Source organism: Alosa pseudoharengus, unplaced genomic scaffold, assembly GCF_046254945.1.
Source record: "Alosa pseudoharengus isolate Yale_2024_CS ecotype anadromous, Long Island Sound unplaced genomic scaffold, YU_APseudo_1.1 YU_APseudo_1.1_scf_14, whole genome shotgun sequence".
Lineage (NCBI taxonomy): Eukaryota > Metazoa > Chordata > Actinopteri > Clupeiformes > Clupeidae > Alosa > Alosa pseudoharengus.
In genome coordinates this window covers 10,396,691-10,422,297 of record NW_027468609.1, presented here as the reverse complement: position 1 = coordinate 10,422,297, position 25,607 = coordinate 10,396,691, and the positions used below count along the sequence as shown (strand labels likewise).

The 25,607-nt window shown below is 41.9% G+C and overlaps 1 protein-coding gene across 6 annotated transcripts in view; it reads left to right on the top strand.

The window, feature by feature from the left end:
* Nucleotides 1–11,047: 11,047 nt before the first annotated feature.
* LOC143122867 (AP2-associated protein kinase 1-like) overlaps nucleotides 11,048–25,607 on the top strand; it is a 72,076-nt gene continuing 57,516 nt past the window's right edge. For all 6 annotated transcript variants that reach the window (XM_076283833.1, XM_076283832.1, XM_076283830.1 and 3 more), the window contains exons 1-3: nucleotides 11,048–12,522; nucleotides 23,492–23,610; nucleotides 24,725–24,833. In XM_076283833.1, the coding sequence (XP_076139948.1) occupies nucleotides 12,366–12,522; nucleotides 23,492–23,610; nucleotides 24,725–24,833 (385 nt within the window). In that variant the 5' untranslated portion in view covers nucleotides 11,048–12,365. The remainder of the gene's footprint in view (nucleotides 12,523–23,491; nucleotides 23,611–24,724; nucleotides 24,834–25,607) is intronic.

Below are 25,607 nucleotides of genomic sequence, written 5' to 3'. Positions count from 1 at the left end.
AGATTACCGAATTGGCCAACACCTATGGTGTCAATCCCTTAGTGTTAGGGCAAAGTGCAATAGGTCAAATTAAAGAGGTTTGTAACATGGGTCCCGCAACGTCTACGCCTGTTTCAGGTGCTAAACCTAGATCTCCTGATTTAGCTGTACACTTTAATTGTCCTGATGAACATGTAACTAGCTCTGCTCAGGCCACCGCTAGGGCTGACTCCTTGCTAACCATACCCATGCCTGCTGAAGCTCAACGTGTTATTGTTGAACACATTGTGAAACGTGATTCACTCACACGGGTTCCAACAGCGCGTGAGTTGCGTCCTTTTTCAGGGAATTATCCAAAACCTCCTAATGAGGTAGATTATCAGTTATGGCGTCTTCGTGTTACTCAGTTGCTTAATGATGCAAGTATTACTGAGGGGCAGCAGCGAAGGATTGTATTAGACAGTTTACTTCCACCTGCATTAACTGTAGCACTTAGGATCGGTCACAATGAAGTTCCTTCTGTTTATGTTCGAGAGCTGGACAATGCTTATGGTGATGTGAGCAAGGGTGATGAGCTATATATACAGTTCATAGAGACCCATCAAAACAGTGAGGAAAAACCATCAGACTATTTACGCCGACTCCAGAGTTTGCTTCATGAAGTCACTGAAAGAAATGGTGTAGCGAAGCAGGATGCGGATTGTCAGTTGTTAAAGCAGTTCTTACGGGGTTGTTGGGATGATCAGTTGATAGCCGCTCTACGACTGAGAGAATACAGTGATGAGTCTGCCTATGGGCCACCACCGTTCTCTGACCTCCTGTTTAAAATTAGAACTTATGAGGGTGAGACGCAGCAAAAAGAGTTACGGAGAAAGAGGCACCTGGGTAATAGTGTAGTTAGAGTGCATACAAAAACACAGTTAGCAAGTGAGCCTGTTCCGGCTGAAGGTCATAGTTTTGGTGTCTTCAATGTACCCATGCAGGAACAACTAGAAGCTAAAATAAGGCAGTTGGAGGTTGAGCTGCAGAAAGTGTCTTCTACTGGTAACAAACCTTCAAAGAGGGATAATCCTAGGCAGAGTTCTGGATTTGTGGGCCAGAGGGCCGTAGTTAACTCTCCTAGTGCATCTGCTGCCAAACAGACTAAATTAAAGAGGTTCTGTTATAACTGTGGTGAGGAATCACACCTCCTGTCTGCTTGTTCTAACCCAACAAACGCTATTCTAGTACAAACGAGACTGTGTGAGCGGTACCATGCTAACCAGGGCCTGCAGCAGTTGACCTCACAGTCGGGTGAGGCTTTAAACTTATAGGTGCTCCTGCTATGGAACGAGTAGGAGCCAAAACTCACTTAAGTTCCAGCTTGTCTAATAAGTGCGTTAATCAGTTACATCCAAAGAGAGAATACTTTTCTGAGATTCCAGATGGCTTAGTAGGAGAGTCTTGTAATGGAGTTGCTTGGTTGGATGGAGTTAAGTGTCAGTGTTTAATGGACACAGGATCACAAGTGAGCATTGTATCTCAATCTTTTTATTCTTTACAGCTTTCACACAGAGAACTACTTCCTCTTCATAATCTGCTTCATATTGAAGGGGCTGCAGGGCAAAAGGTTCCATACTTAGGTTATATTGAGGTGGAAGTGCAGTTTCCTCAGAATGCCTGTGGGACTGGCCGTCGATTCAGCACTTTGATGTTAGTGAGCCCCGACCAGCCATACAATCTCGAAGTTCCCCTACTGGTCGGGACTAATATTTTGCGTCAATTAGTACAAGATTGCAAAAAGAAAGGAGGACCACAGTTCTTAAATACCATGTCGATCCACTCCAGTTGGGCTGTGGTTTATTCAGAGTATTGTCAGAAATTTAAGCCAGACACCGAAGGTAAAGCTATGCGTGTAACTTTTAGTGGCAAGGTGTCTGTGTGTCTCAGACCTGGTGAGCTGCAGGTTTTAAAAGGCATGTGTCGTATGAAACAGAGTTGTGATAGTTCTCCAGTCCTCTTGAGTGGTGTGGAGGGGGTCTCTGCTCCAGGTGGATTGGTGGTGTATAATGAGTTGATGCAGATGAAAGACAGGTCTTCTAATGCTTTGAAGGTTACAGTTAAGAATATGTCTCAGCATGACATCACCCTGCCTCCAAAGTGTGTTATTGCTGAATGTTATTTGATTGACTGGGCAGTCCCTATTTCTTCTCCTACACACACTGGTTCCCCTCACAAGGCTCATTCGTTTCTAGTTTCCTCAAATGACACTAACAGCCAGCCTGAGTCGTTTGAACTTGACTTTGGTGATAGTCCTGTAGATACAGAATTCAAAGATCGTATTACAAAAAGAATATTTGAGGAAGTTCCTAATGCATTTTCCAAGCATGATCTTGATATTGGAAATATTCCAGGCGTCGCACATCGAATTGAGTTAGAGCCTCATGTTCCATTTAAGGAAAGAACAAGGAGAGTTTCACCTGCAGATTTCAATGATCTAAGAAGTCACTTGCATGATTTATTGGCAGCTGGTGTAATAGAAGAGTCAATTAGCCCTTATGCTTCTCCAGTGGTGTTAGTTAGAAAGAAGAATGGGGACCTTAGGATGGTGGTTGATTATCGCAAACTTAACAGCCTGACAAGTAAAGATGCATATCCATTGCCGCGCATTGAAGAGACATTTGCATTGCTGTCTGGGTCAAAGTGGTTTAGTGTCCTCGATTTGAAGAGTGGTTATTATCAGCTAGATGTGGAGCCTTCTGATAGGCCTAAAACGGCATTTACCACCCCGTTTGGTAACTGGCAGTTCAGGAAGCTTCCTCAGGGCTTAACTAATGCACCTGCAACGTTTCAGCGGACCATGGAGAAAGTGATGGAGGGGATAAACCTTCAGGAGGTGATAGCTTTTCTTGATGACCTCATAATATTTTCGCCCACTTTAGAGCAGCACGAAGAGAGGCTTATGAAAGTCCTTAAGCGCATCTCAGAGTTTGGTCTTAAGCTCTCCCCTTCTAAATGTAAGTTTTTTCAACCCTCCGTCAAATATTTAGGTCATGTCATCTCGGCCCAAGGTATTCAGCCAGATCCCGATAAAATTTCTGCCATTAGAGAGTGGCCACGTCCCCAAACTGTTCATGAACTAAGGTCTTTCTTAGGCTTTTCTGGTTATTATAGGCGTTTTGTCTATAATTATTCACGTGTGGTTAAACCCTTGAATGATTTGTTGAAGGGGGAATTTTCCACCAGGCATAAGCATTCTAAACATAGTAACCGTTCCAGGTCACCACTGTTGGGTGATCGGTGGACTGATAAATGCCAGGATGCTTTTGAGGTCATCATTGATAAACTCACGTCAGCCCCAATACTAGGTTTTGCTAACTGGCAGCTTCCTTATGTGCTCCACACTGATGCCAGCACAACAGGTTTGGGTGCAGTATTATATCAGGTGCAAGAGGGTCAGACACGAGTAGTTGCATATGCGAGCCGTGGGCTTTCCAAGAGCGAGCAGAATTACCCAGCTCATAAATTGGAATTTCTTGCACTTAAATGGGCTATAACGGATAAATTTCATGATTACATTTACGGTGCAAAATTTAAAGTTTTGACTGATAATAACCCCCTAACGTATGTATTAACTAGTGCAAAATTGGATGCCACAAGTCATAGATGGCTCGCTTCTCTGTCCCTTTATGATTTTGATATTCATTATAAGTCTGGTTTGCGCAACACTGATGCTGATGGTCTCTCTCGTCGTCCCCACTCTGCCTATCCAGATGATGATGAGTCTCAGGAGCAGGATAGAAAAATAGCCCAGCTGCTGGAACGCATTACTTTAGCTCCAGAAGAATTTCAGTTCCTTAGTGGCCATGCCATGAGTGCTTTGTGTTTGCGCTACGGTGTTCAGGTCCTTGCTGTGTCTGAGGGGGAAGAAGGTGAAGATGATTCGTTGGTAGACAATGTTGTCCCGGCGGTAGAGACCCTCCTCTGCAATGACAGTGCCATTCCTCAGGAGTTGGAATTTCCTGTGCCATGGCCAGGCCAGCCAGCCCTCCCTGGGTTGTCTGTCGAGGACTGGTGGCGTTTGCAAAGGGAGGATCAGAGTCTGTGTCGTATCATGGATATTCTGGCCAATGATGTTCAAGATGTGGATAGGTCAAAAGAACAGGGTGAGGTGTTGTTACTCTTGCGTGAGAGGTCCAAGTTATGTTTACTAGATGGTGTTCTGTATCGTAAAGTTCTTAATATCCAAGGTGAGGTGTTCTACCAGCTTGTCATACCTCAGAGCCAGAGAGGACGGGCTTTTCATGGTGTTCATGATGAAGTGGGTCATATGGGCATGGAGAGAACTATAGAGTTGGCTAGAGCTAGGTTTTATTGGCCTAAAATGATGCGGTACATTGAGTCTAAATGTAGAGTGTGTGAAAGGTGCTTGAGGCGAAAGAGCAGGGCACAGAAAGCAGCAGAACTGGTCAACATAAAGGTTAGTGGGCCTTTGGAGCTCGTTTGCATGGATTTTCTGTCATTAGAGCCTGACTCGAGGGATACTAGGAACATACTGGTCATAACGGATCATTTTACTAAGTATGCTCAGGCCTATCCAACCAGAGATCAGACAGCAAAAACAGTGGCCATGGTGTTATGGGAAAATTTTATCAGTCATTACGGGTTTCCTCGTCGGTTGCACAGCGATCAAGGGGCTAGTTTCGAGGCTGAAGTCGTGGCAGAGTTGTGTAAGTTCTCAGGCATAAATAAATCCCGCACCACCCCGTACCATCCCCGGGGCAACCCGGTAGAGAGGTTTAATCGGACTTTGCTTGATCTTCTAGGCACATTGGAGGAGAAAAAGAAAGAAGAATGGAGAAAGTATGTTAGACCACTAGTGCATGCTTATAACTGTACTAAGAATGATGCCACTGGGGAGGCTCCTTTTCTTCTTATGTTTGGTCGGCAGCCTAGGCTTCCAATTGATCTTTGTTTTGGCATTAGCCCTCGGGGCCATGACTCAAAAACACATTCCAATTATGTACGAGAATTGAAGGGTAGGCTCAAACACGCATACAATTTGGCTTCAAGAAATGCAGAGAAGCGCCAGCTCTTGAACAAGACACATTGGGATGCTAAAATTACTGCTTTGCCTTTAGAAGTCGGGGATAGAGTCCGAGACTCAGAAGGAAGCACAAAATTTCTGATAGGTGGGAATCAGACATTTATATTGTGGTTAAACAGCCAGACATGAGTATTCCTGTTTATGTTGTCACACCTGAGGGTGGAGATGGTAGAGAGAGGGTTTTACATCGCGATATGCTGCTGCCCTGTGGGTTTTTGCCTTTTAATACAGATGGCCCTGAGGAGGCTATTCTGGAGCAAAATCCTCCTGCTGCTGCTGTGGGTATGGTTGGTGAGGATGAAGTCTCTTTGGAGTGTTCGCTGGAGGTGAATACTGACAATGAAGCTCATGATGTGAGTTGTGTATCTTCCGAATTATCAACAAATTCAACTCTGTCCCCTGAGTGCGAGACCCCGTCACAAACCTCTCTGAACCCGGATGCACCCGAATTTTCATCGGGGCAATTCCAAATGGCTGACTGTGAGCCTATGTTTAGTCCAGTTTTACCACAGGGTAGGCCGCAGCGAAGACGAGTGCCCCCATCTTATCTAAGCGACTACCAGGTTGGCTCCCACGCTGGATGTAAACAACATTCTGTGAGCACTCAGTCTCATGATATAGGTTTAGTATATGACTTTCTTGTTTCACTACAGAGCCAAATCTCAGGATTATTGCAATCCCTTTTGAATTGAAATGACGAGGACGTCATATTTTAAGTGGGGGGAGGATGTAACCCACCCAAATATTTAAGTCAGAGTCCTTTGCCTATTTATTATAATTATATATGCATATGTCCATAGGTTAATGTATTATATTACTATTACTGTTTCCTTTTTCTCCTATTTTCCTCTCTTTTCTACCTGGCACGAGAGATACATTCTGTTCGCTATACTCACGTCACTTGTGGTATATAAGCTACTGCGCAGCCGTTGAAGTTAGTTCAACAAGAGTCAACACAGGGAGTAGGCAATAGCTCTGCTGTGCTTCGTACTGCTGTTCTTAAGATATATGATATTATTCTCCAATCTTCTCGCCAGGTAGGCATCTGAACTATTTTCCTTTCCTTTCTGTGTTTCTTAAGTTGGGTAAATCACAATGGAATAGGTTATTTGAGATAACTGGGAAAAACGGACGTTGGAGCTAACCGCTCAATGTTATCGTTATTATGCTAGCCTACCGTCTAGCTAACCACAACAGTGTTGTTATTTTATTTATGAGAAATGTCTGCAATACTTTTGTAAATAAGTTTAAGGGTAGTTTTATCATTTGTTTCAAGTTTTTCTTTTGTTTTGTTTTTGGTAGTGTAATGTTACAGTTCGTCTCTGAACATTTTGACAATGTTTAGTGTTTTCATCGTAATGAGTTCAACAAGAGTCAACACAGGGAGTAGGCAATAGCTCTGCTGTGCTTCGTACTGCTGTTCTTAAGATATATGATATTATTCTCCAATCTTCTCGCCAGGAATTGTGTCTGGGTAGCTAGATTGCTAAAGTGCCTAGTGCCCAACGACCGTCCTGTTTTTACAACTGTGCCTGTGGGGAAACCAACAGCTTGTGTCAGCGGCTCGAGCTTCTACCTCTCAACCGCTTGTCCTGGACATCGCCAACGGTTTGAGTCTGTGGCTGCGACTCGAGCATCTACCTCTCAACCGCTTGTCCTAGAAGGCTCCAAAATCGAACTGTATTACACACAGGAACGCCTAGAACTTTGTTGAAAGACGGATCTACTCAGTGGCAGATCGCTGTTGAAATTCCAGCTGGTCAGCTGGACGAAATAATTCCATTCTCACATACACTGATTTAATTTAATTATATTCACATGTAGTTTATATAAGCTGTATATGTTTTGTTTTATATAATTTGTTTATTTATTTTAATGGCCATATTTATAAGTTATTTTATTTATTCTTATTAATCTATTCATTATTTACCTTATCTACCTGGATAAATTATATTTTAATATTACCTATATACATCTCTCTCTCTCTCTTAATAAATTCTATATTTTCTTACACCTTGAAACCAGATATATTATCCAATTTATTTGTTTATAATTCAATTAAATTGAAAGACCCTGTAAATTCCTCCCTCTCTGTAAAATCTACACAGGAAGGGTTACATTAGCATGCTTTCCCCCTCATAGGGAGCGGTACCTTTCCGAATGTCTTAACCGACTGTATGTATAGTTACATCAGCCATACAACATTCAACAGGTAGAAATGTTAAGCCCTATATGATTTCATGTATGAAACAATGCAATATGTCCTCCCCTCAACAACAACAATGTTGATGTTTGTTAGCATGTTGTATCAGGGCCCCCTATAAGTAACTTGGTTTAACCTCAGGATTGAAAAACTTTTCCAATAGTATCGTAAATGGCATACAAGGATTAAAGTTCTCCGTCATAGGACGGATTTCCGTCAATTTGATTTTAGAAATGTCATATTTGAGATCGATGCAGATCCGATGAGAAAAAAAAAGGAGGGGGGGGGGCTGTCACCTTTGCTTTTCCTTTTTTAAGGCAACTACAAATATTAGGTAAATGTTTAAAGACCTAATGTTCTTGAGAACTTTCTGTGTCTCAATCCGTGACCGCTCAAGACGATACCTCCTATACGGCCTACGTCAGCCATGAGTTTCGCTTTTTATGTTGTAGCTACACACTTGTCTCGGGCGTTTGCTTAAAAAAAAGAACACGTATGGAGGACTATAACGGTCTAAAAGTTGGATTATAGTGACACAATCGAGACAGCTGATGAGGTTGGCCAATCCGTTTAACTTTTTTGGATATGATATTGTGAGCTCTATGTGCGAATTCGGAGGCTGTGTTCTTTCCGTGCATCAATGTAGACACTTACTATCGCGAACTCTTGTCAGGGGAGGTCATTCATTTTGGGTGTCACCTATGACTTGAACAGATAGCCTGCTATGCCACCCGATGTAGGCTACTATTATTGTTACAGTTTTTAATCAATGCAACTTAACATTATGTGTAAAGCGACGCAATTTAAACCGTAGCCTATGCAATTTATTATCCCGTCTGTTATGACATACAACAATGTTTTTCACAATTTGCGAGGAAGGTTTTGACTGAGCGTGTCGAGTAAGGGGGTCAGTCGTGTTTGTGACGCACAGACAGCCTTGTAGCCTATTTTGCTTAGGCCTCACTTTTAACGACAATAGGTTGTGAGTGTATGTTGACAAAAAATAACCATACAATTAAAATAGTCAACTTAAAACTTTGCTATAAAATATTATTAATTTATAGCACAAAACCATAACCAGTGGGCCTACCAGAACCTCGCATATTAGCGTCATGATTTGTGTGCGTCTATTTGGCAAGGCCACTAGCTGTCATGGATGCGTTGTTGCTAAAGGAAGGCAGGTGTCAAAAGTTAAAAAATAAATGCAGATGGGCAGCTGTTGGAAACGGGGGAGAACTAACAAGCCATGGTGTAAAGAAATTAAAGTGCCAGGAGTTTGCTTTTGCGCGGTTCGCTGCAAGAAAATTGTTTATGGATGCAATAGGAAAACGTTTTAGCACGCCACCAATCAGAAGACCGCCATAAGGTTAACGTTCGTGCACTTCAGGACATCTTCCCTACCTGGTGCAACTAGCCACCACGACAGAGGTAGGCTACGTTTATCTATGGCTGACCGTTTTTACGTTTAGAAAGTAGGCTACGCATGTTCTTTCATAGCGCAACACGACCTGTCCTTAACCATATCGCAACCTCTTGTCAACCTTATACAATCTGTTGCTGAAGACAAAAGCGCCGTCTCCAGATTGTCGTTACAAATGCGCAGACCTCCTGCATGAGCACACACAGTATTGCTGCTCATTGGAAAACTGAGTTGTCTGTAAAACTCAAAATTACCATGTTATCATTAAATGCGGATGAGGCAACAAATGGAAATATGAACAATATCTAGAATGTTCTGATTTGTTACTTTGATGAGGAAATGGGAAGTCTTGCAAACTTGATTTTATAGATTTTACTTGGTGTTGAATTGCAAGAAAAAAATCTCCCCTTTAAACACTTTTGGCCTGAAGTAATTAAATAAGAGTGTGTTAAAGCCTTTCTACAATATTGCTGCAGTAGAAAAGAACAGCAATGGCTAATCAGCAATGGTCAGGGATGGTACTAAAATATATTTTTGTTCATCAGGAAAACTCAATCTCAATCAAGAACACTCTCAATTCGCCTTATTCACATGGCGGCCATTGGCGGCTAAAACGAGGCTACAGGGTACACAAACCATAGGATTGTTATGTTCTATGCATTCACCTGTAGGTGGCATTAATTATATAGTAAGTGTACCCTGTAGCCTCGTTTTGGTTTAAACAATGGCCGCTGTGTGAATAAGGCGAATACTCCCTTTACTTTGCTGTTTGCATCTTTTTGTACATTAAAAACCAATAGGTCGCGACCGCAAAAGGGGTGCTATCTCTATAGGTAGATATGAACAACGTATGACTTATGGCCTGAAAAAAGTTCAGTCAAACGATTTTTTTTCACTTTAATCCCTGGGCATAGACTTTGCATTAACTTTTAAAATAATTGGTCCAGCCTAACCAATCACATTGTTCAGGGATCCCTAACACAACTTCCTTCTTCACCTAAACATTTACAAAACGAAACTGCAGTCAGGAAACAATATAGGCTATTTAGGCATAGCCTACCTTTGCTAGGCCTACATACATTTTCACATTCTTCCGACTGCAATTTTTGAAACTAACGTCATTCTAACTTCTGATATAGGCTAGCCACCCTGGTGGCTGAAGGAAATGGCTGTATTTATGATTTTATTTGGATCCCCATTAGCTGACGCAGAAAACATCCACACACAACATATAACAAACAAGAAACTAACATACAAGCCAACAGATATAAAAGCAGGAAAAGAATAGATACTTTTCCTGGGGTCCACACACTACATATAACAAACAAAACATCAACATACGAGACAACAGATATGAAAACAAACAAAAGAAAGACAGGAAAAGAATGAATAACTAAACCATCAACACACAAAAACAGACAACAACAACAACAAAAGATAAGATGACAAAAAGGGAAAAGAATAAATGAGTAAACAAAAGTAAAATCAGCCATGAGGTGTCGCTTTACTTGTTTTTTGACCTAGCTTTATTCTGAAGAAGGGATGCTTTCAACCTCACAACTGTTAGCCAGGAGAGTTGGTCATGCGTTATTTATGTTGGCTCTCTGAGTGCATTTAAGGGCAAGCCTAGCTGATCTATTTTGTATCTGTTGAAGCTTCCCTAAATTTATTTTTGTGGTACCTGACCAGACCACCGAGCAGTAGTCTACTGTAGGTGTGACAGTACAAGGGTCTGCAGGACCTGTATGGTCAGATGAGGTGTTAAAAAAGAAGAGTATCTTACTGCTCTACAGATATATTCCTCCCCATCTTTTGCGCCAGTAAATCTATGTCTTGACCACGATACTTTACAGTCTAAAGTTACCCCCAGAAGCTTTGTTTCTTGTACTTGCACAACACACACATAACAGGCTTTTTTACAAACAAGTGGGAGATCATTTGTAAAAATGCAGAAGAACAGTGGTCCTTAGAGCCCTGCGGAATCCCACATTGCCATTGTGTGTGTGTGTGCCACTGCGTGTGTTTGCCTTATATGTGTGCTTCTCTGTGTGTGTGAGTGTTTTCGCTTGTGAGTATTCATGGGTTTCACCAGGTCCCTTTCCAGAGGTGTAATAAATCAAGCACCTTGATTATCAATGCAGACTGCATGGTGTTTGATTAATACACCTGTGGAAAGGGACCTGATGAAACCCATGAATAGGCTACAGATTTGATTTGGGAGGAAAGTGTGATACTAGCTCAGTTCTCTAGGTGGCGGTATACAAAAAAAACCTTATTTGTCCTCAGCGAATGAAAACGAAGAAGGTCAAGAATTTCCTGTTACCAGATATCTTCATCATCAGAAATCTGTAACGGTTTTCAATGGAAATGGCCTTGACAGTGCGTTGAAATTGTATGGCAGAGGAACTCTCGGGTGGCATCGGACTTGATGCTCCGAAGAAGAGTCACAACTGGTAGAATTTCTGCAGGACGGCCTTGGCTGTATGGATTATTGACATGCAATATTTTGACAGTGATTTGGATGCGCGCTAACGTTAGCAAACATTAGCTTATCCAGCTGTGATTTGGGCTACTTTATATAGGATAGCTAGCTAGCCAGCTAATAGATGTGGATAACAACTACACGGATCTGACCGTTTACAGTAACGTTAATAACATAAGTCATATGTAAGGTCAAATGACTTTATTCTGTGGTATGAGCAACTCATGCATGCGTAATTAACGTTGCACAGCTTGCAAGTCTAACTAGCTAACATATCGCATAGCTAACATTGCAGTAATTGGGTTTACATAGCCCTCGGTAGTGATAGGGAACATTTACGTCCAGCGTTAACCGTTAGCTAACAAATAAAGCTAACGGTACTGTCCTCTGGTTTATCCAACATCATTGGGTTGTTTCTCGGTTATTATTGACACCAACTAGTAGTGATCTTGCTGATTCTAAGATAGCAATACGTACATCGCTGTTTTATGAACGCTGCGTAACGGATTATGTGCGCTCTTTCACTGAATGTGAGGCAGCGCTATTTTACTGAATGTGTTGCCTCAGTGAGAAGTGATTTATGTTAGGGAATCTGAGCGCAACCTACTAGCTAGCTAAGAGCAAATGCTAGGGGCCGCCTAAGATGTTTATTTTTATATCCTTGTAGCTGATGAGCTACCACTGTGGCTTGCTTGATAGCTTTTTTTTCCCCATAGGGTAGGATGTTGACTATTAACTTGCTATTCTAAATACCGCACTCTATGTATCCAGCTGTTTTGAAATAGAAATGCAAATCCGGCGAACATTCGGTTTAGCGCACAAACTACATAGTACCAGTTAATATCTAACGTTACCGAAATTGCCTGGCTGTCAATGTTGTCATCTTTGGCAGCTGCATGTTAATGTAAGTTGCCGATCATTCATCTTGGATGTCAGACTAAGCTAAACTGATGAGTAAGCAAGCAAAGTGGCACCACATGGCAGAGTAAATTACAACGAGTAACTTGTTAATATTGCCCTTGTTTTTAACTAACATTAACTGATCAGTAGCCTGTAGGTAGTCAGCTATATAACACATAAACGAACGTTCCTCCCATCAGTCAACTGCCCCGGGCTCATATCGTATTAAATCAAAGCCATTCTGGTGGCCTGGAAACCAAAGCTTTACGAAACCACTTGCTAAGAATTTATAATCATGAAGAAGTTCTTTGACTCTCGTCGAGAGCTGGTTAGTTCTGGGCCTGGCTCGGGTGGTGGTGGTGGTGGATCCAGCAGCGCTGGTGGCAACTTCATCGGACGCATGTTTACCATCGGACGTCATCAAGTCACCGTCGACGAAACACTAGCTGAAGGTGAGTTGTTCTCGGTGATTCTTATGCTATAAGTTCATCACGCTCTCAACGTCACACGTTGCAGATACGTTAACGCTACATAAATACGGTGTTGATATTCGGACGTATTTCGGTCACATTTTAGTAAGAGTAGTAAATATGCTGTTAAATATTTTTTCATTTTCCAAAATTAAAAACATGATATGTGACAATATGAAGCTGAAGTGTTTGTGCATGTGTAACTGAAATCTACGGCCAGTGACACTACCAAGGTATGAAAGACCCCAGCCTTTATGTCCAAGTTCCCTTAACCACCGACTGTAACTGATCAACGCTGTCACACTTATTATTATATTCTAACATGAGTTCTCTCTACTTTGATTCCCATCAATTCTTTCACACAAACATATGTCAGACTACTTGGAGGTGCAAATAATATCGGATTTTTGGTTGATTTGACCATCAGTTAACTTCGAAACAGGCACTTTACTTTGGATAGACATAGTAATACATCATAGGAGTGATTAACGTCTAAAAATAGACTGGAGTAATTCAACATTTGACACTTCCGATATGTTTAGTGTCCTAAAGACGTCAAATAGTCTGTTATAGTTGATAGCCAAGGAGCCAGAAGTGAACACACATGGATGGCTATAAAAACTGCGCTTTCATTATACAACTAAACACAACATACTTTTATAACCCTTGACCCAGCTCCTTATATGTGATCTCAATGGTGATGCAGCCTTCGTTTGCACCTCCAACAGCATGGCATACCTGGTTACCGCCCAAAAACGCCCCTCAAATGCCCGTATGTTTGTGTGAAAGAATATGTTTAACCTCAACACGCTGAGGGTGAAACAATATGCATAACAATGTTAAATTGCCATGACATATGCTAATAGAGTTGATTGGCAGGCATGCAAAACACAGTAAGCCCAAGTGAACGGCAGGGTCAAGTGAGGCGTCTTGTACAACAGCTTTATATTGTCAGCAAGCATAGCAGATTAAAGTGATAAATCCTTTTTGAAAATCCGTGGCATGTGTGTGAGCGGGCCGTTGCTGATTGAACGGTGCGTTGTCACCATTTGTGCTAGAATATGAAATCTGTGTGAGGATTCCCAACCAGGGTGGAGGCAACCCTCTTGTTACTGATTCCATAGTAAAGGCTTTGAGATTAGTTTTTTTGGTTTAATGGGTCTAGTCTATTTGATTTGAGTGTTGGAGAGTGATGTGGTGATGGACGTGAACCATAGCACAGGCAGCAGTGTCTGCACACTACTGCTTCTGAGGAACTGAAACTTCCTTTACCAGGAGAATGGACTGTTGAGACTGTTCCTGGTTCTGGTGTGATTCTAGATTTCTGATCCTGGCATGATTCTAGACTCCTGTTTCTGGCGTGATTCTAGAAGCGCTGGCATCCTTGTCGGTCCAGATGGGCCCTTCTGTGTTGTGGTGATTCAGTGTCAAAGTGGCTGAGTCGACATGTTGTGCCACATTTGGTTTACACACACACACACACACACACATGCTTGTGTGTGTATTAGCGCAATCCCTGTGGGGTGTTTTAAGCATGTGGTGTCGTGACTAACCTGACTGTGTCAATGTAAAGTAATCGGTAATGTAATCGGTAAATCTCCTCATCAAATAGCCCTGTGGCTCCATTCGCGTCCTCTGTCAGGAGGCTCACCATTATCTCTGAGGTAGCCCAACTCACTCTGGTCTGTCACTCAGCCAAGCATGTGGAATTGCCCACCTTGTTTCCATTGAGTGGCGTGGCTCATTTCGGTTGTGCATGGCACGCAGTTATTTCTGTCTCCATTGTTAAAATTTGCAACCAAAATAACCAAGCTGGGACGAGCTCCTTTTTGGCACCTGAACGTTGGGGTACCAAGATTATTTGGTCTTGGTATGGGTATGCAGTTTGGGCGACAGAAAATCGTCATATGACATTTAGGGAAGCCGAGTTTCACAGAAGCTGTTAGTTTGTATGTTTGCCTAGCTTAGCATAGGCATGTTAGCGGGAATCCCATTCTCTGCCTATAGGTAATAGAAACATATTGTTTCCAGTGTGTTTTTTACTAGCAGCTAACATTAGCTAACCAAAATGGCAGAACTGAATACATATTTGTAATACTTATGAAAGCTGTTGTCTCGTTATATCAAAATATGACATGAATGTATGTATTCATTGACATTAACAAGTTTACGTGTTACTAAATTGTTTAATGAACTCCTCGGTTGGCCAGCTGAAGCAAATCACTAGCAGCAAACTAACAACAGAAACCACCGAACCAGAGAATTTCTAATATGAGTAAACAGGCTCTGACTGAACTATTAATATGCAACGTGACTCAACATACACCAAGTAAGGGTGCGGCTACCAGTGGACACGCAAAGCAGGCCAGGGATTACCATACCAAAAACTACCGTGTCATGTTGCGCGAGCCAATGGAAATGAGGCTTTAGTTTGGAGCACCTCCACCCTGCTCACTCCCCCCTCCTTCATGACTGTTCTCCATGGGTGGTGCATACTGCTGGGGAGGTGGTGGAAGCGGAGCATGCTCTGTTGCCGAGAGAGTCCCAGTAGGGTGGGAGTCTGGATACCATTTCTTAACTGATCTCAGAGATGGCTCTGCCCCAGATTCAGCAGGAACACCCCCCCTCCCCCCCCACACACACACTCTTGTCAGCGTCAACACACACGCACACATGTACAAACACACGTACAAACACACACACACAGACTCTCTCACTCACTCACTCACTCACTCACACACACACACACACACATACACACAGACTATCTCACTCATTCACACACACATACTGTACACACACACGTACAACACACACACACACACACACACACACGTACAAACACACACATAGACGCTCACTCACACACACACAAACACACACTGACAAACCTACTCACAGAAATGCACAGAAAGTATACCTATTCCAAAACACACCAACACACTCCCTCTAATATGCAAGCAGGACTATTCTCATACACACAGACAATCTTCTCTGTGCTTTAGCTGCAGCCCCAGCAGTGCAGTGGTGCTGACGAGGTCCTAACATTGCGGGCTCAACAGCCTCCCAGAGAGCCACACATGGCTTTGATTACCGTAGGCTTGTGGGGTGGAGCACACACACACACACACACACACACACACACACACACAGGATGTGTCGCCTCCACACACAGTGCCCTGCATCTGCTCAGCATTGCTCACTTAGTCCAGTCTCTCCCAGTCTACTAACCACACATGCTTTCTCAGTGGTCCAATCACACTACACGCACACTAACACATGCACATGCACATGCACGCACACGTAGGACTTTTACCGCAATACCGTGGTCATGGGACACCTACCGCGGGTCATCAACGCGAAAAAATTCAAGAAAACCTTGAATCCATGTCATGTCACACTACCACCACATGGATTCAAGGTTTTCTAAACAAAAATTCAAAACTCATCAAAAGATGAAGCAAACCCGACCTTTCGTGTGTGTGTTGGGGAGCGCAGTGTTCCAACATTCTTTTTTTATCTACTATGCGAGGAGAACTGGCACAATCGTAACACTTTTCCATTCTCTCCGTTCAAACTCGACAAAGACGTTAGACTTGAAAGCTGTAAAATTTGACCAGAAAGGAGTCATACATGTTTACTCCATGGAAGTTGAAACAGAATTAAAAAATATGTTCTAGTTTGTTAAGAATTTAACTTAACAGTGACATAGCCCACCTTTGTTACAACCTGATGCAGCCATTAAAAAGTGCAATTGCCTACCGTTGTAACAGTAGAATAAGCGTCTTGAATGTAACAGTGCTAATCGTGTAATCGGCATGCCTTGTTGATAAACTAAATTTGTTTCATGTCTCTGAAGCATTTGGTCCAGTGATCTTTGAAATTGCTGTGGCTGTGTTAAGTTTAATTGGGTGTGATCGTGGCACAAAATTCATAATCCACAATCGCAATCAGAAGTGTTGGGGGGGGGGGGGGGTGGATTTAAAACGGTATATCACAGTAATGTCTTGCTTTTCAACCGTGGTAAGAAAAAAACCATAACGTCCCAGCACTACACACATGCACACACACTAACACACACTAACATTCACATGCATACACACACACTACATACTTTCTCAGTGGTCACACACACACACACACAAACACACTACATAGAAAAGTCAATTCCACTGATACCTGTCTGCTTTATCTTACAGACTTTATTATGAAAGAGGTGGAAAAGGGGAACTTTTGTGGCATGATGTTAATAGACCTTCAAAAGGCCTTTGATACAGTTCAGTATGACATCCTTTTGATCAAACTCAGAGCTCTGGGTTTTCAGTGGGTGAGGTCATACCTGGTTGGCAGAGAACAAGTGGTGGATGTAGAAGGGACCTTGTCCTCACCACTTAAGTTAACTTGTGGAGTTCCCCAGGGGGGTGTTTTAGGTCCTCTCTTTTTTGTTATATGTTAATGATATGCTGTCGACCATAGATTGTTATTTGTTTTTATTTTACAGATGACTCAGCTATTCTAGTCTCTCATAAAGGGAAATCAGAGGTGGAAAGGCTGCTTAGTTTAGAGCTTCTTAACCTCAGTGATTGGTTAACAGATAACAAGCTGTCTCTCCACCTTGGCAAAACAGAGTTGATTCTTTTTGGGTCCAGAGATAAACTAAAAAAGTCTGTGGGGTTTAGGGCAGTCATAGGTGATGTTGAAATTACGGCCAATGAAGCAGTCACTTACTTGGGCTGTATACTGGACAACAAACTATCAGGGGAGTTTATGGCCCAAAGAGTTATCTCAAAGGTAAGCCAAAGGACTAAGTTCCTGGCAAGAATATCCAGCCTCTTATATAGTAACACCTTGAAAACCCTTGCCGATGCTCTTGTTCAAAGCCATCTTGACTATGCCTGTACATCTTGGTACACTGGCACTACTAAAGGCCTCAAAGACATCTGTCAAAATAAACTGATCAGTGTGATAAACTACATTCTAGAACTATTTACTGACCATTTCTCCAGTCTTAGGTGGCTCAGAGTGGAAGAGAGAGCTCCTCAACTTTAACTGTGTTTAGTTTAGATAAGAAATAACCTGGCACCCAAGTATTTATGTAATCACTTTTCTAAAATTAGTGACACACACAACTACTCCACCAGGGGGAGTTCCACAGATTACAGGCTCTGCCGTTTCAAGAGCTGTGTGGGAAAGTACTCTTTCCTATACTCGGCAGCTGTCTTGTGGAATGGCTTACCTTCCAACCAGAGGATGTCTAATAAGGGAAGAACTTCCACTCTCGGGAAACTTCCGGTTTTTGAACTGGTTGCAGTTTCCTACTCTGGTTCCATGTGAGGGTGCTCGCCGGCGAGTGCAGAATGAATGGAGGTCTATGGAATTGTACCCCTGAAAAAACACTTTTCTCGGGATATAATTTTTTGTCTAGAAATTTGAATGTAGCATTCAAAAGGGGAGGCAAAGAAAATACACACCGCTGGGTATTATATTTTTTTTAAGTCACTTATTTGTTCTAAAAAGCCTTTTCAAACGTGTTAATGATGTCATTCAATAGCAGAATGCTAGTGTTATGGGCAACGACGACCCAACCTGTAAGTCAAAAGGATAAGTACTCATTCATTCAACTTTGACCTATAATCCATATTGAAATTGCAGAAACTACAATAATATTTTTCAACGACAATCAGGTGAAAGAGACAAATGTCAAGAGTCTATAGACCCCCATTCATTTTGCACTCACCAGCAATTGGAATTCTGGTGGAACTGCAACCAAATTCGATACAATGGGGTTTAATATGGAGTGAACAGGCTCTCTGTAGACAGGCTCTAAATCTTCAATCTTAATAAAAATTGGTTATCAAACAAAATCACAAGACCCTTGAAGTACTAGGAATATTGTACTGTCTGTTTGTGTGTCTGCTTGTCTGTCTGGGAAATAGCCTTTGTTTTTTTTTTGTTTTGCTTGTTTGTTTTGATTATTAGTTGACCCCTTTCCCCTGTTTTAGTCCATGTGTTGTTGCTTCTCTTCCATCTTTGTACTTGTACTCTGCACAATGACAATAAAGTTGAATTTAATCTAATCTAAGGACCACAATGAAGACAAGCCTTTGGGCTTTATTGTGTTTTTCTAATCCTTTTAAACAGTTCTTGTTGATTGTTGTTCAATAAAGTTTTAATTCATTCATTCATTCATCCATTCATTCATTCATTTATTACAATTCAATATAGAATACAGCTGTTACATCATTATGTTACAATGAACTTTCTTTGGCAGAAAAAAAAATCTATCTGTTTCAAATGAAAAGCCCCTCACCCCTTACTATATAAAGGCATAAGGCCTCTTCAGTCATGAACCAATAAACAAATGTCAGGCCTACATTATCAAGAATATGATTTATAAATAGATAAATTGCCTTAATTAAATAACCTATTATGGCATCATTTACAGTAAATATCCTTGATCAGGCTATGCTGAGTTGTGGAAGGGAAATGAGCTGTTTATTTTAGTAGTAGTAATCTGTTCTATTATTTTCCAAATTCCGTTTTATTTATTCTCAAATTCTGTTTTTTCGGATTTAATTTTAGTTGTTTTGGATTTGTTTTATTTATTTTTATTTTTGTTAACTTAATTGACATTTTGTTATCTAGTTCTTAGTCTGTATCACCCATCCCTATATCCCTATCCAACATGCACAAGCTTGGGGACGGTGCAGATACATTTCTGTCACACTCCAGTCAACACAGATGTCCTGTCCGTGGATGACCCCAGCCTAGGTGTGTCTCAATCAGAGTGTGTGTGTGTGTGCGTGCAGTCACACACTCCTCTCTGTTACAGCTGGAGGTCATTGGATACTTAACTTCCTAATTACCCTGCCAGTGCCAACCCCACCCATACTGACACACGGCCTGTAAACTCAGATGAACAAACCGGGTGTGCATTTAACCTGGACTGTGTGTGTGTGGGTCCGGTTTCACTCGGGAGGATTCAGGAGTAATTAAAGAAGTTGATTACCACAAGTAGACTTTTATGGTATTTGCTGGTTCGTAATTACAAGTGATTAATCACAAGCTGAGTCATCCGCCCTACTGTGAGTGAGTGTCCAGTTGCCTCCCATCAATCAATAGCAAATTGATAGGCGTCTACCCTGTCAGTCAGTAGGTCACTCCCATTCATTTTTAATGTGAACAGCCCTTTGGAGGAGGCATTGGTGGCTGTCCAGAGATAATTGTGATTGCTTGTGACCGGTATTGATGGAAGGAGTAGGGGAATAAGTTGGGGACCGCTGGCATGTCTGCTTGGAAGCGTCCACTATTGATTAGGGTCATTTAATGAATGGCTAAAAAAAACTTTAGTTAATAGTAGGGGTGTAACGGTTCATGTATTCGTATTGAACCGAAACGGTACGGGCGTCACGGTTCGGTGCATGAATTTACACGGAGAATACACGGTATAAAAATACATAAAACTCGTGTGCGGATTAATTAATGTCATGCGCAATTACTGTTAAGTACAGGGATTAAAGTGAAAAAAAATCGTTTGACTGAACTTTTTTCAGGCCATAAGTCATACGTTGTTCATATCTACCTATAGAGATAGCACCCCTTTTGCGGTCGCGACCTATTGGTTTTTAATGTACAAAAAGATGCAAACAGCAAAGTAAAGGGAGTATTCGCCTTATTCACACAGCGGCCATTGTTTAAACCAAAACGAGGCTACAGGGTACACTTACTATATAATTAATGCCACCTACAGGTGAATGCATAGAACATAACAATCCTATGGTTTGTGTACCCTGTAGCCTCGTTTTAGCCGCCAATGGCCGCCATGTGAATAAGGCGAATTGAGAGTGTTCTTGATTGAGATTGAGTTTTCCTGATGAACAAAAATATATTTTAGTACCATCCCTGACCATTGCTGATTAGCCATTGCTGTTCTTTTCTACTGCAGCAATATTGTAGAAAGGCTTTAACACACTCTTATTTAATTACTTCAGGCCAAAAGTGTTTAAAGGGGAGATTTTTTTCTTGCAATTCAACACCAAGTAAAATCTATAAAATCAAGTTTGCAAGACTTCCCATTTCCTCATCAAAGTAACAAATCAGAACATTCTAGATATTGTTCATATTTCCATTTGTTGCCTCATCCGCATTTAATGATAACATGGTAATTTTGAGTTTTACAGACAACTCAGTTTTCCAATGAGCAGCAATACTGTGTGTGCTCATGCAGGAGGTCTGCGCATTTGTAACGACAATCTGGAGACGGCGCTTTTGTCTTCAGCAACAGATTGTATAAGGTTGACAAGAGGTTGCGATATGGTTAAGGACAGGTCGTGTTGCGCTATGAAAGAACATGCGTAGCCTACTTTCTAAACGTAAAAACGGTCAGCCATAGATAAACGTAGCCTACCTCTGTCGTGGTGGCTAGTTGCACCAGGTAGGGAAGATGTCCTGAAGTGCACGAACGTTAACCTTATGGCGGTCTTCTGATTGGTGGCGTGCTAAAACGTTTTCCTATTGCATCCATAAACAATTTTCTTGCAGCGAACCGCGCAAAAGCAAACTCCTGGCACTTTAATTTCTTTACACCATGGCTTGTTAGTTCTCCCCCGTTTCCAACAGCTGCCCATCTGCATTTATTTTTTAACTTTTGACACCTGCCTTCCTTTAGCAACAACGCATCCATGACAGCTAGTGGCCTTGCCAAATAGACGCACACAAATCATGACGCTAATATGCGAGGTTCTGGTAGGCCCACTGGTTATGGTTTTGTGCTATAAATTAATAATATTTTATAGCAAAGTTTTAAGTTGACTATTTTAATTGTATGGTTATTTTTTGTCAACATACACTCACAACCTATTGTCGTTAAAAGTGAGGCCTAAGCAAAATAGGCTACAAGGCTGTCTGTGCGTCACAAACACGACTGACCCCCTTACTCGACACGCTCAGTCAAAACCTTCCTCGCAAATTGTGAAAAACATTGTTGTATGTCATAACAGACGGGATAATAAATTGCATAGGCTACGGTTTAAATTGCGTCGCTTTACACATAATGTTAAGTTGCATTGATTAAAAACTGTAACAATAATAGTAGCCTACATCGGGTGGCATAGCAGGCTATCTGTTCAAGTCATAGGTGACACCCAAAATGAATGACCTCCCCTGACAAGAGTTCGCGATAGTAAGTGTCTACATTGATGCACGGAAAGAACACAGCCTCCGAATTCGCACATAGAGCTCACAATATCATATCCAAAAAAGTTAAACGGATTGGCCAACCTCATCAGCTGTCTCGATTGTGTCACTATAATCCAACTTTTAGACCGTTATAGTCCTCCATACGTGTTCTTTTTTTTAAGCAAACGCCCGAGACAAGTGTGTAGCTACAACATAAAAAGCGAAACTCATGGCTGACGTAGGCCGTATAGGAGGTATCGTCTTGAGCGGTCACGGATTGAGACACAGAAAGTTCTCAAGAACATTAGGTCTTTAAACATTTACCTAATATTTGTAGTTGCCTTAAAAAAGGAAAAGCAAAGGTGACAGCCCCCCCCCCTCCTTTTTTTTTCTCATCGGATCTGCATCGATCTCAAATATGACATTTCTAAAATCAAATTGACGGAAATCCGTCCTATGACGGAGAACTTTAATCCTTGTAAGTATCGAGAGTTACGGGAGTTCTTTAGCGACACCTAACGCTAATCTGTAGCCTCGCCTTAGCTCTGAATGGCGCCTATGTTTTTTTTTGTCAGGTCGTCAGTCGAGTCCGTCAGTCATTAGCAGCACTAAGGTTAGACCCACAAGAGTTAGAGCATCCGCTGGTCTATTTAAGATCGCAAGTTTGAGAACTTCAGTTACAGTAACGTTAGTACAGGCGAAAGAGTGGTGGATAAGATGAAACTGTGTGTCAGCGTTGTTCAGCAGTTATTGGGTATGTGAGTGGAATAAATGCTACACATATTCGAAGCCATCACCCAGATGATGTAGGCTACAAATCACTGAAACGAGGGGAAAAAAACTTCCCCTGCGCTTCAGCAGCCTTTGGATACACATACAAATAGGGCCAAAACCTATGGCTTAAATTAAATGATTTCGTAATGACAGAAAGCTATGTAAATCGCGTGGTAATTACCTTTATGTTGGGGTAACTTGTAACTTCTCACATGAGGAGCTGGTAGTGTTAAGTGCATAGACAGTAAAATAAAGTGACAACGCTAACCAGGCTAATAAACAAACCATGCTACGGTGAGTTAACGTCAAAGGGCAAAGTCACGTGACTTCTAGTTGTAGTCTGTTTATGAAATGAAAGGAGCAATTTCGTTTCGGCAAAATAGTGTGATATTTTCACAGTTAGTAGGCTAGATTATTACTTTACACACAATGAAAAATATTGAGGCAAATTGTAGACCCTTCCATATACAACTAAACACAGATGTTGAAGGTCTTACTTAAGTGGATTTTTAAAAATCATTTTTCTATGTAATTTGCACTTTCAGAAATAAGAGATGCTGTAGATAGCTGATTGTCTTATTTTGTTTACAAGTTACAGATGGAGTCTGGGTACTTATTGTACTGTTTAGCCTACATCTTACACACTTCAGGCTGTTGCAGATAGCTCAGGGAAGAGACTGTATGACACTAGGTGGTACAGCCTGAGACATGCACAATAAAAAAAATGCTTTCTGCATTTTTGTTTTGCTTTTCCCTCCATTGTACCGAACTCGTACTGAACCGTGATGTCCGAACCGAGGTATGAACCGAACCGTGACTTCTGTGTACCGTTACACCCCTAGTTAATAGTGAATTCATGTTGTTTCTTCGACAGGGGGGTTTAGTTGACGGTGAGTTCATGTTGTTCCTTCGACATGGGGGTTTAGTTAACGATGAGTTAATGTTGTTCCTTCGGCAGGGGGGTTTAGTTAACTGTGAGTTCATGTTGTTCCTTCGACAGGGGGGTTTGCCATTGTCTTCCTGGTGCGGACACATCAGGGCGTCCGCTGCGCACTGAAGAGGATGTACGTCAACAACGAGCACGACCTCCAGGTCTGCAAGCGCGAGATCCAGATCATGGTGAGTCCTGACCGCTGGAGATGAATGCCAGCCAGGCCCGTGTGTGTGTGTGTGTGTGGTCTCTCTCAGGTTTCTCCAGTGCTGGCTGTCAGTGTTACACTAACTCTCAAAAATGTGGGGTCACTCAAATATGTCCTTGTTTTGGGCAGAAAAAGAAAGTTAGATAATGTCCTTTAAAACTTTCCTCTACAGTTAACTTAAAGGTAAACTATGCAGTATTGGCAATTTACTTACTGTTTTCTCGGTTTTTGCTTCTTTTTCGCTGGCTTCGTCATGATGAATGTCTGAGAAACTCCATCGCTACCTTTTACTAGCCGGTGCCTGGCGTGTATGTGTATTTGAATGCAGTAAAGCAATTCGTTACACTCGTTATACTTCCTGACACTGAGGCCGCCGGCCCACAGTTGCAAGGGTGGTTTTTCCGCTCACAGGCGCTAGGGGGAAGCGAGACGGCCACCATTCAACCCGAAAAAAGTAATATAACCATTCCTATAGACCTCTGAAGTTCGCCTACAAAAAAGCTGCCATCTTTGACATCCGGTATCTGGCGATTTTTCCTATGGGAAAATAACATGGGGATTTTGAATAATCGCACCTGTTAAAGTCTCGTGGGGATGAAAAAGTCTGAAATGCAGACGTTTTCCTGAACACACTTTTGTCCTCTGCCTTCGAGTGGATACTGTGATCTCCGGTAAGTGAAGGCGGCACACTTAGATGTTTGCTACTCCAGAGCTAACTTGCAATGCAATTTGCCATAGGTAGTTAGCTTCAATTAACAACCGGATCTCCTTATATGGGCAAAGATGGCCGTTTTGGATCTTTTTTGTAGGCGAACTTCAGAGGTCTGACTCTGAAGCTGTTAAATGAAGGTAAATTAAGCTAAAAAACCGGCATAGTGTGCCTTTAATTTGTGCTGGAGCCAATTTGAGAGAAACTCTTGATTCTGATGTTCTTAGACCAGCAGTGCAGTAGTACATCATCATTTTGTCCTCTTTTCTTTCTTATTCTTTATTATATATTTTTTTTTTTCTATAAGTGTTCTGTGTTCACTTGTGAATAACGTTCTGACCTCCCTCCCCCCTCCCCCCCTCTTCTGTCTTTGTCTCTCTTGTAGAAGGACCTTGTGGGCCACAAGAACATCGTGGGCTACCTGGACTCCAGCATCTCGGCGGTGGGCGGGGGCGACGTCTGGGAGGTCCTCATCCTCATGGACTACTGTCGAGGTTGGTTGTCATGCTGCATCTCGCCCTGGTGCACGCTGGGTAATCTGAGGCAACAAGAGTTAGTTATTTTTCGTTGTGCAAATGACGCATGTGATCATAAAATCTTAAGTTCATAGAGGTTGCCTCAGGCCGAACCTTACCGCTCCACTGAGTCAGTTTATGGAGTTTTAAAAGTTAGTTTAAAAACTACCTCAGAGTGGGAATTGGTATTTATCCCTTGGTGACGATAAAAGTACTGAGTACACCAGCCACTTTATTAGACAGACAGACAGATAGACAGACACTTTCATTTTATTAATCCAAAAGAAATTCTGTCAGAACTAGGGGCTGTGCCTAACAATTCATGAAATTACTCCTGAAATATCAAGGTGTACTGTTAGCAGGGCATAGACTTTAAACTTTCAATTAGAATCTTTGTACTAAAAAATGAGTGAATTTGTCTCAAAGCAGGTATGACACCACAACTAATGTTAACATATCCCTTACAAATCACATGCTGACACAAATCACATGCTCCTAACCATGCTATGAACTGCATCATGTAAACATTTGCTGTTTCTTTTGTCTTCTCATCTATGCAGTTTTAAACAACATTAGTGGAAAGTTAATGGTGTAGGCTACCATGATTGTTGAAGTGAAGCAGTTTATTTAAAGAAACGACTATCATGCTATTCATGGTATTTTACTCACCAACACAAGCAGAGGCGGATTAGGGTGGTCATGGGCCCCAGGCTGCATTTGATATGTGCCCCTCCCCAATTTAGTTTTTTTGAG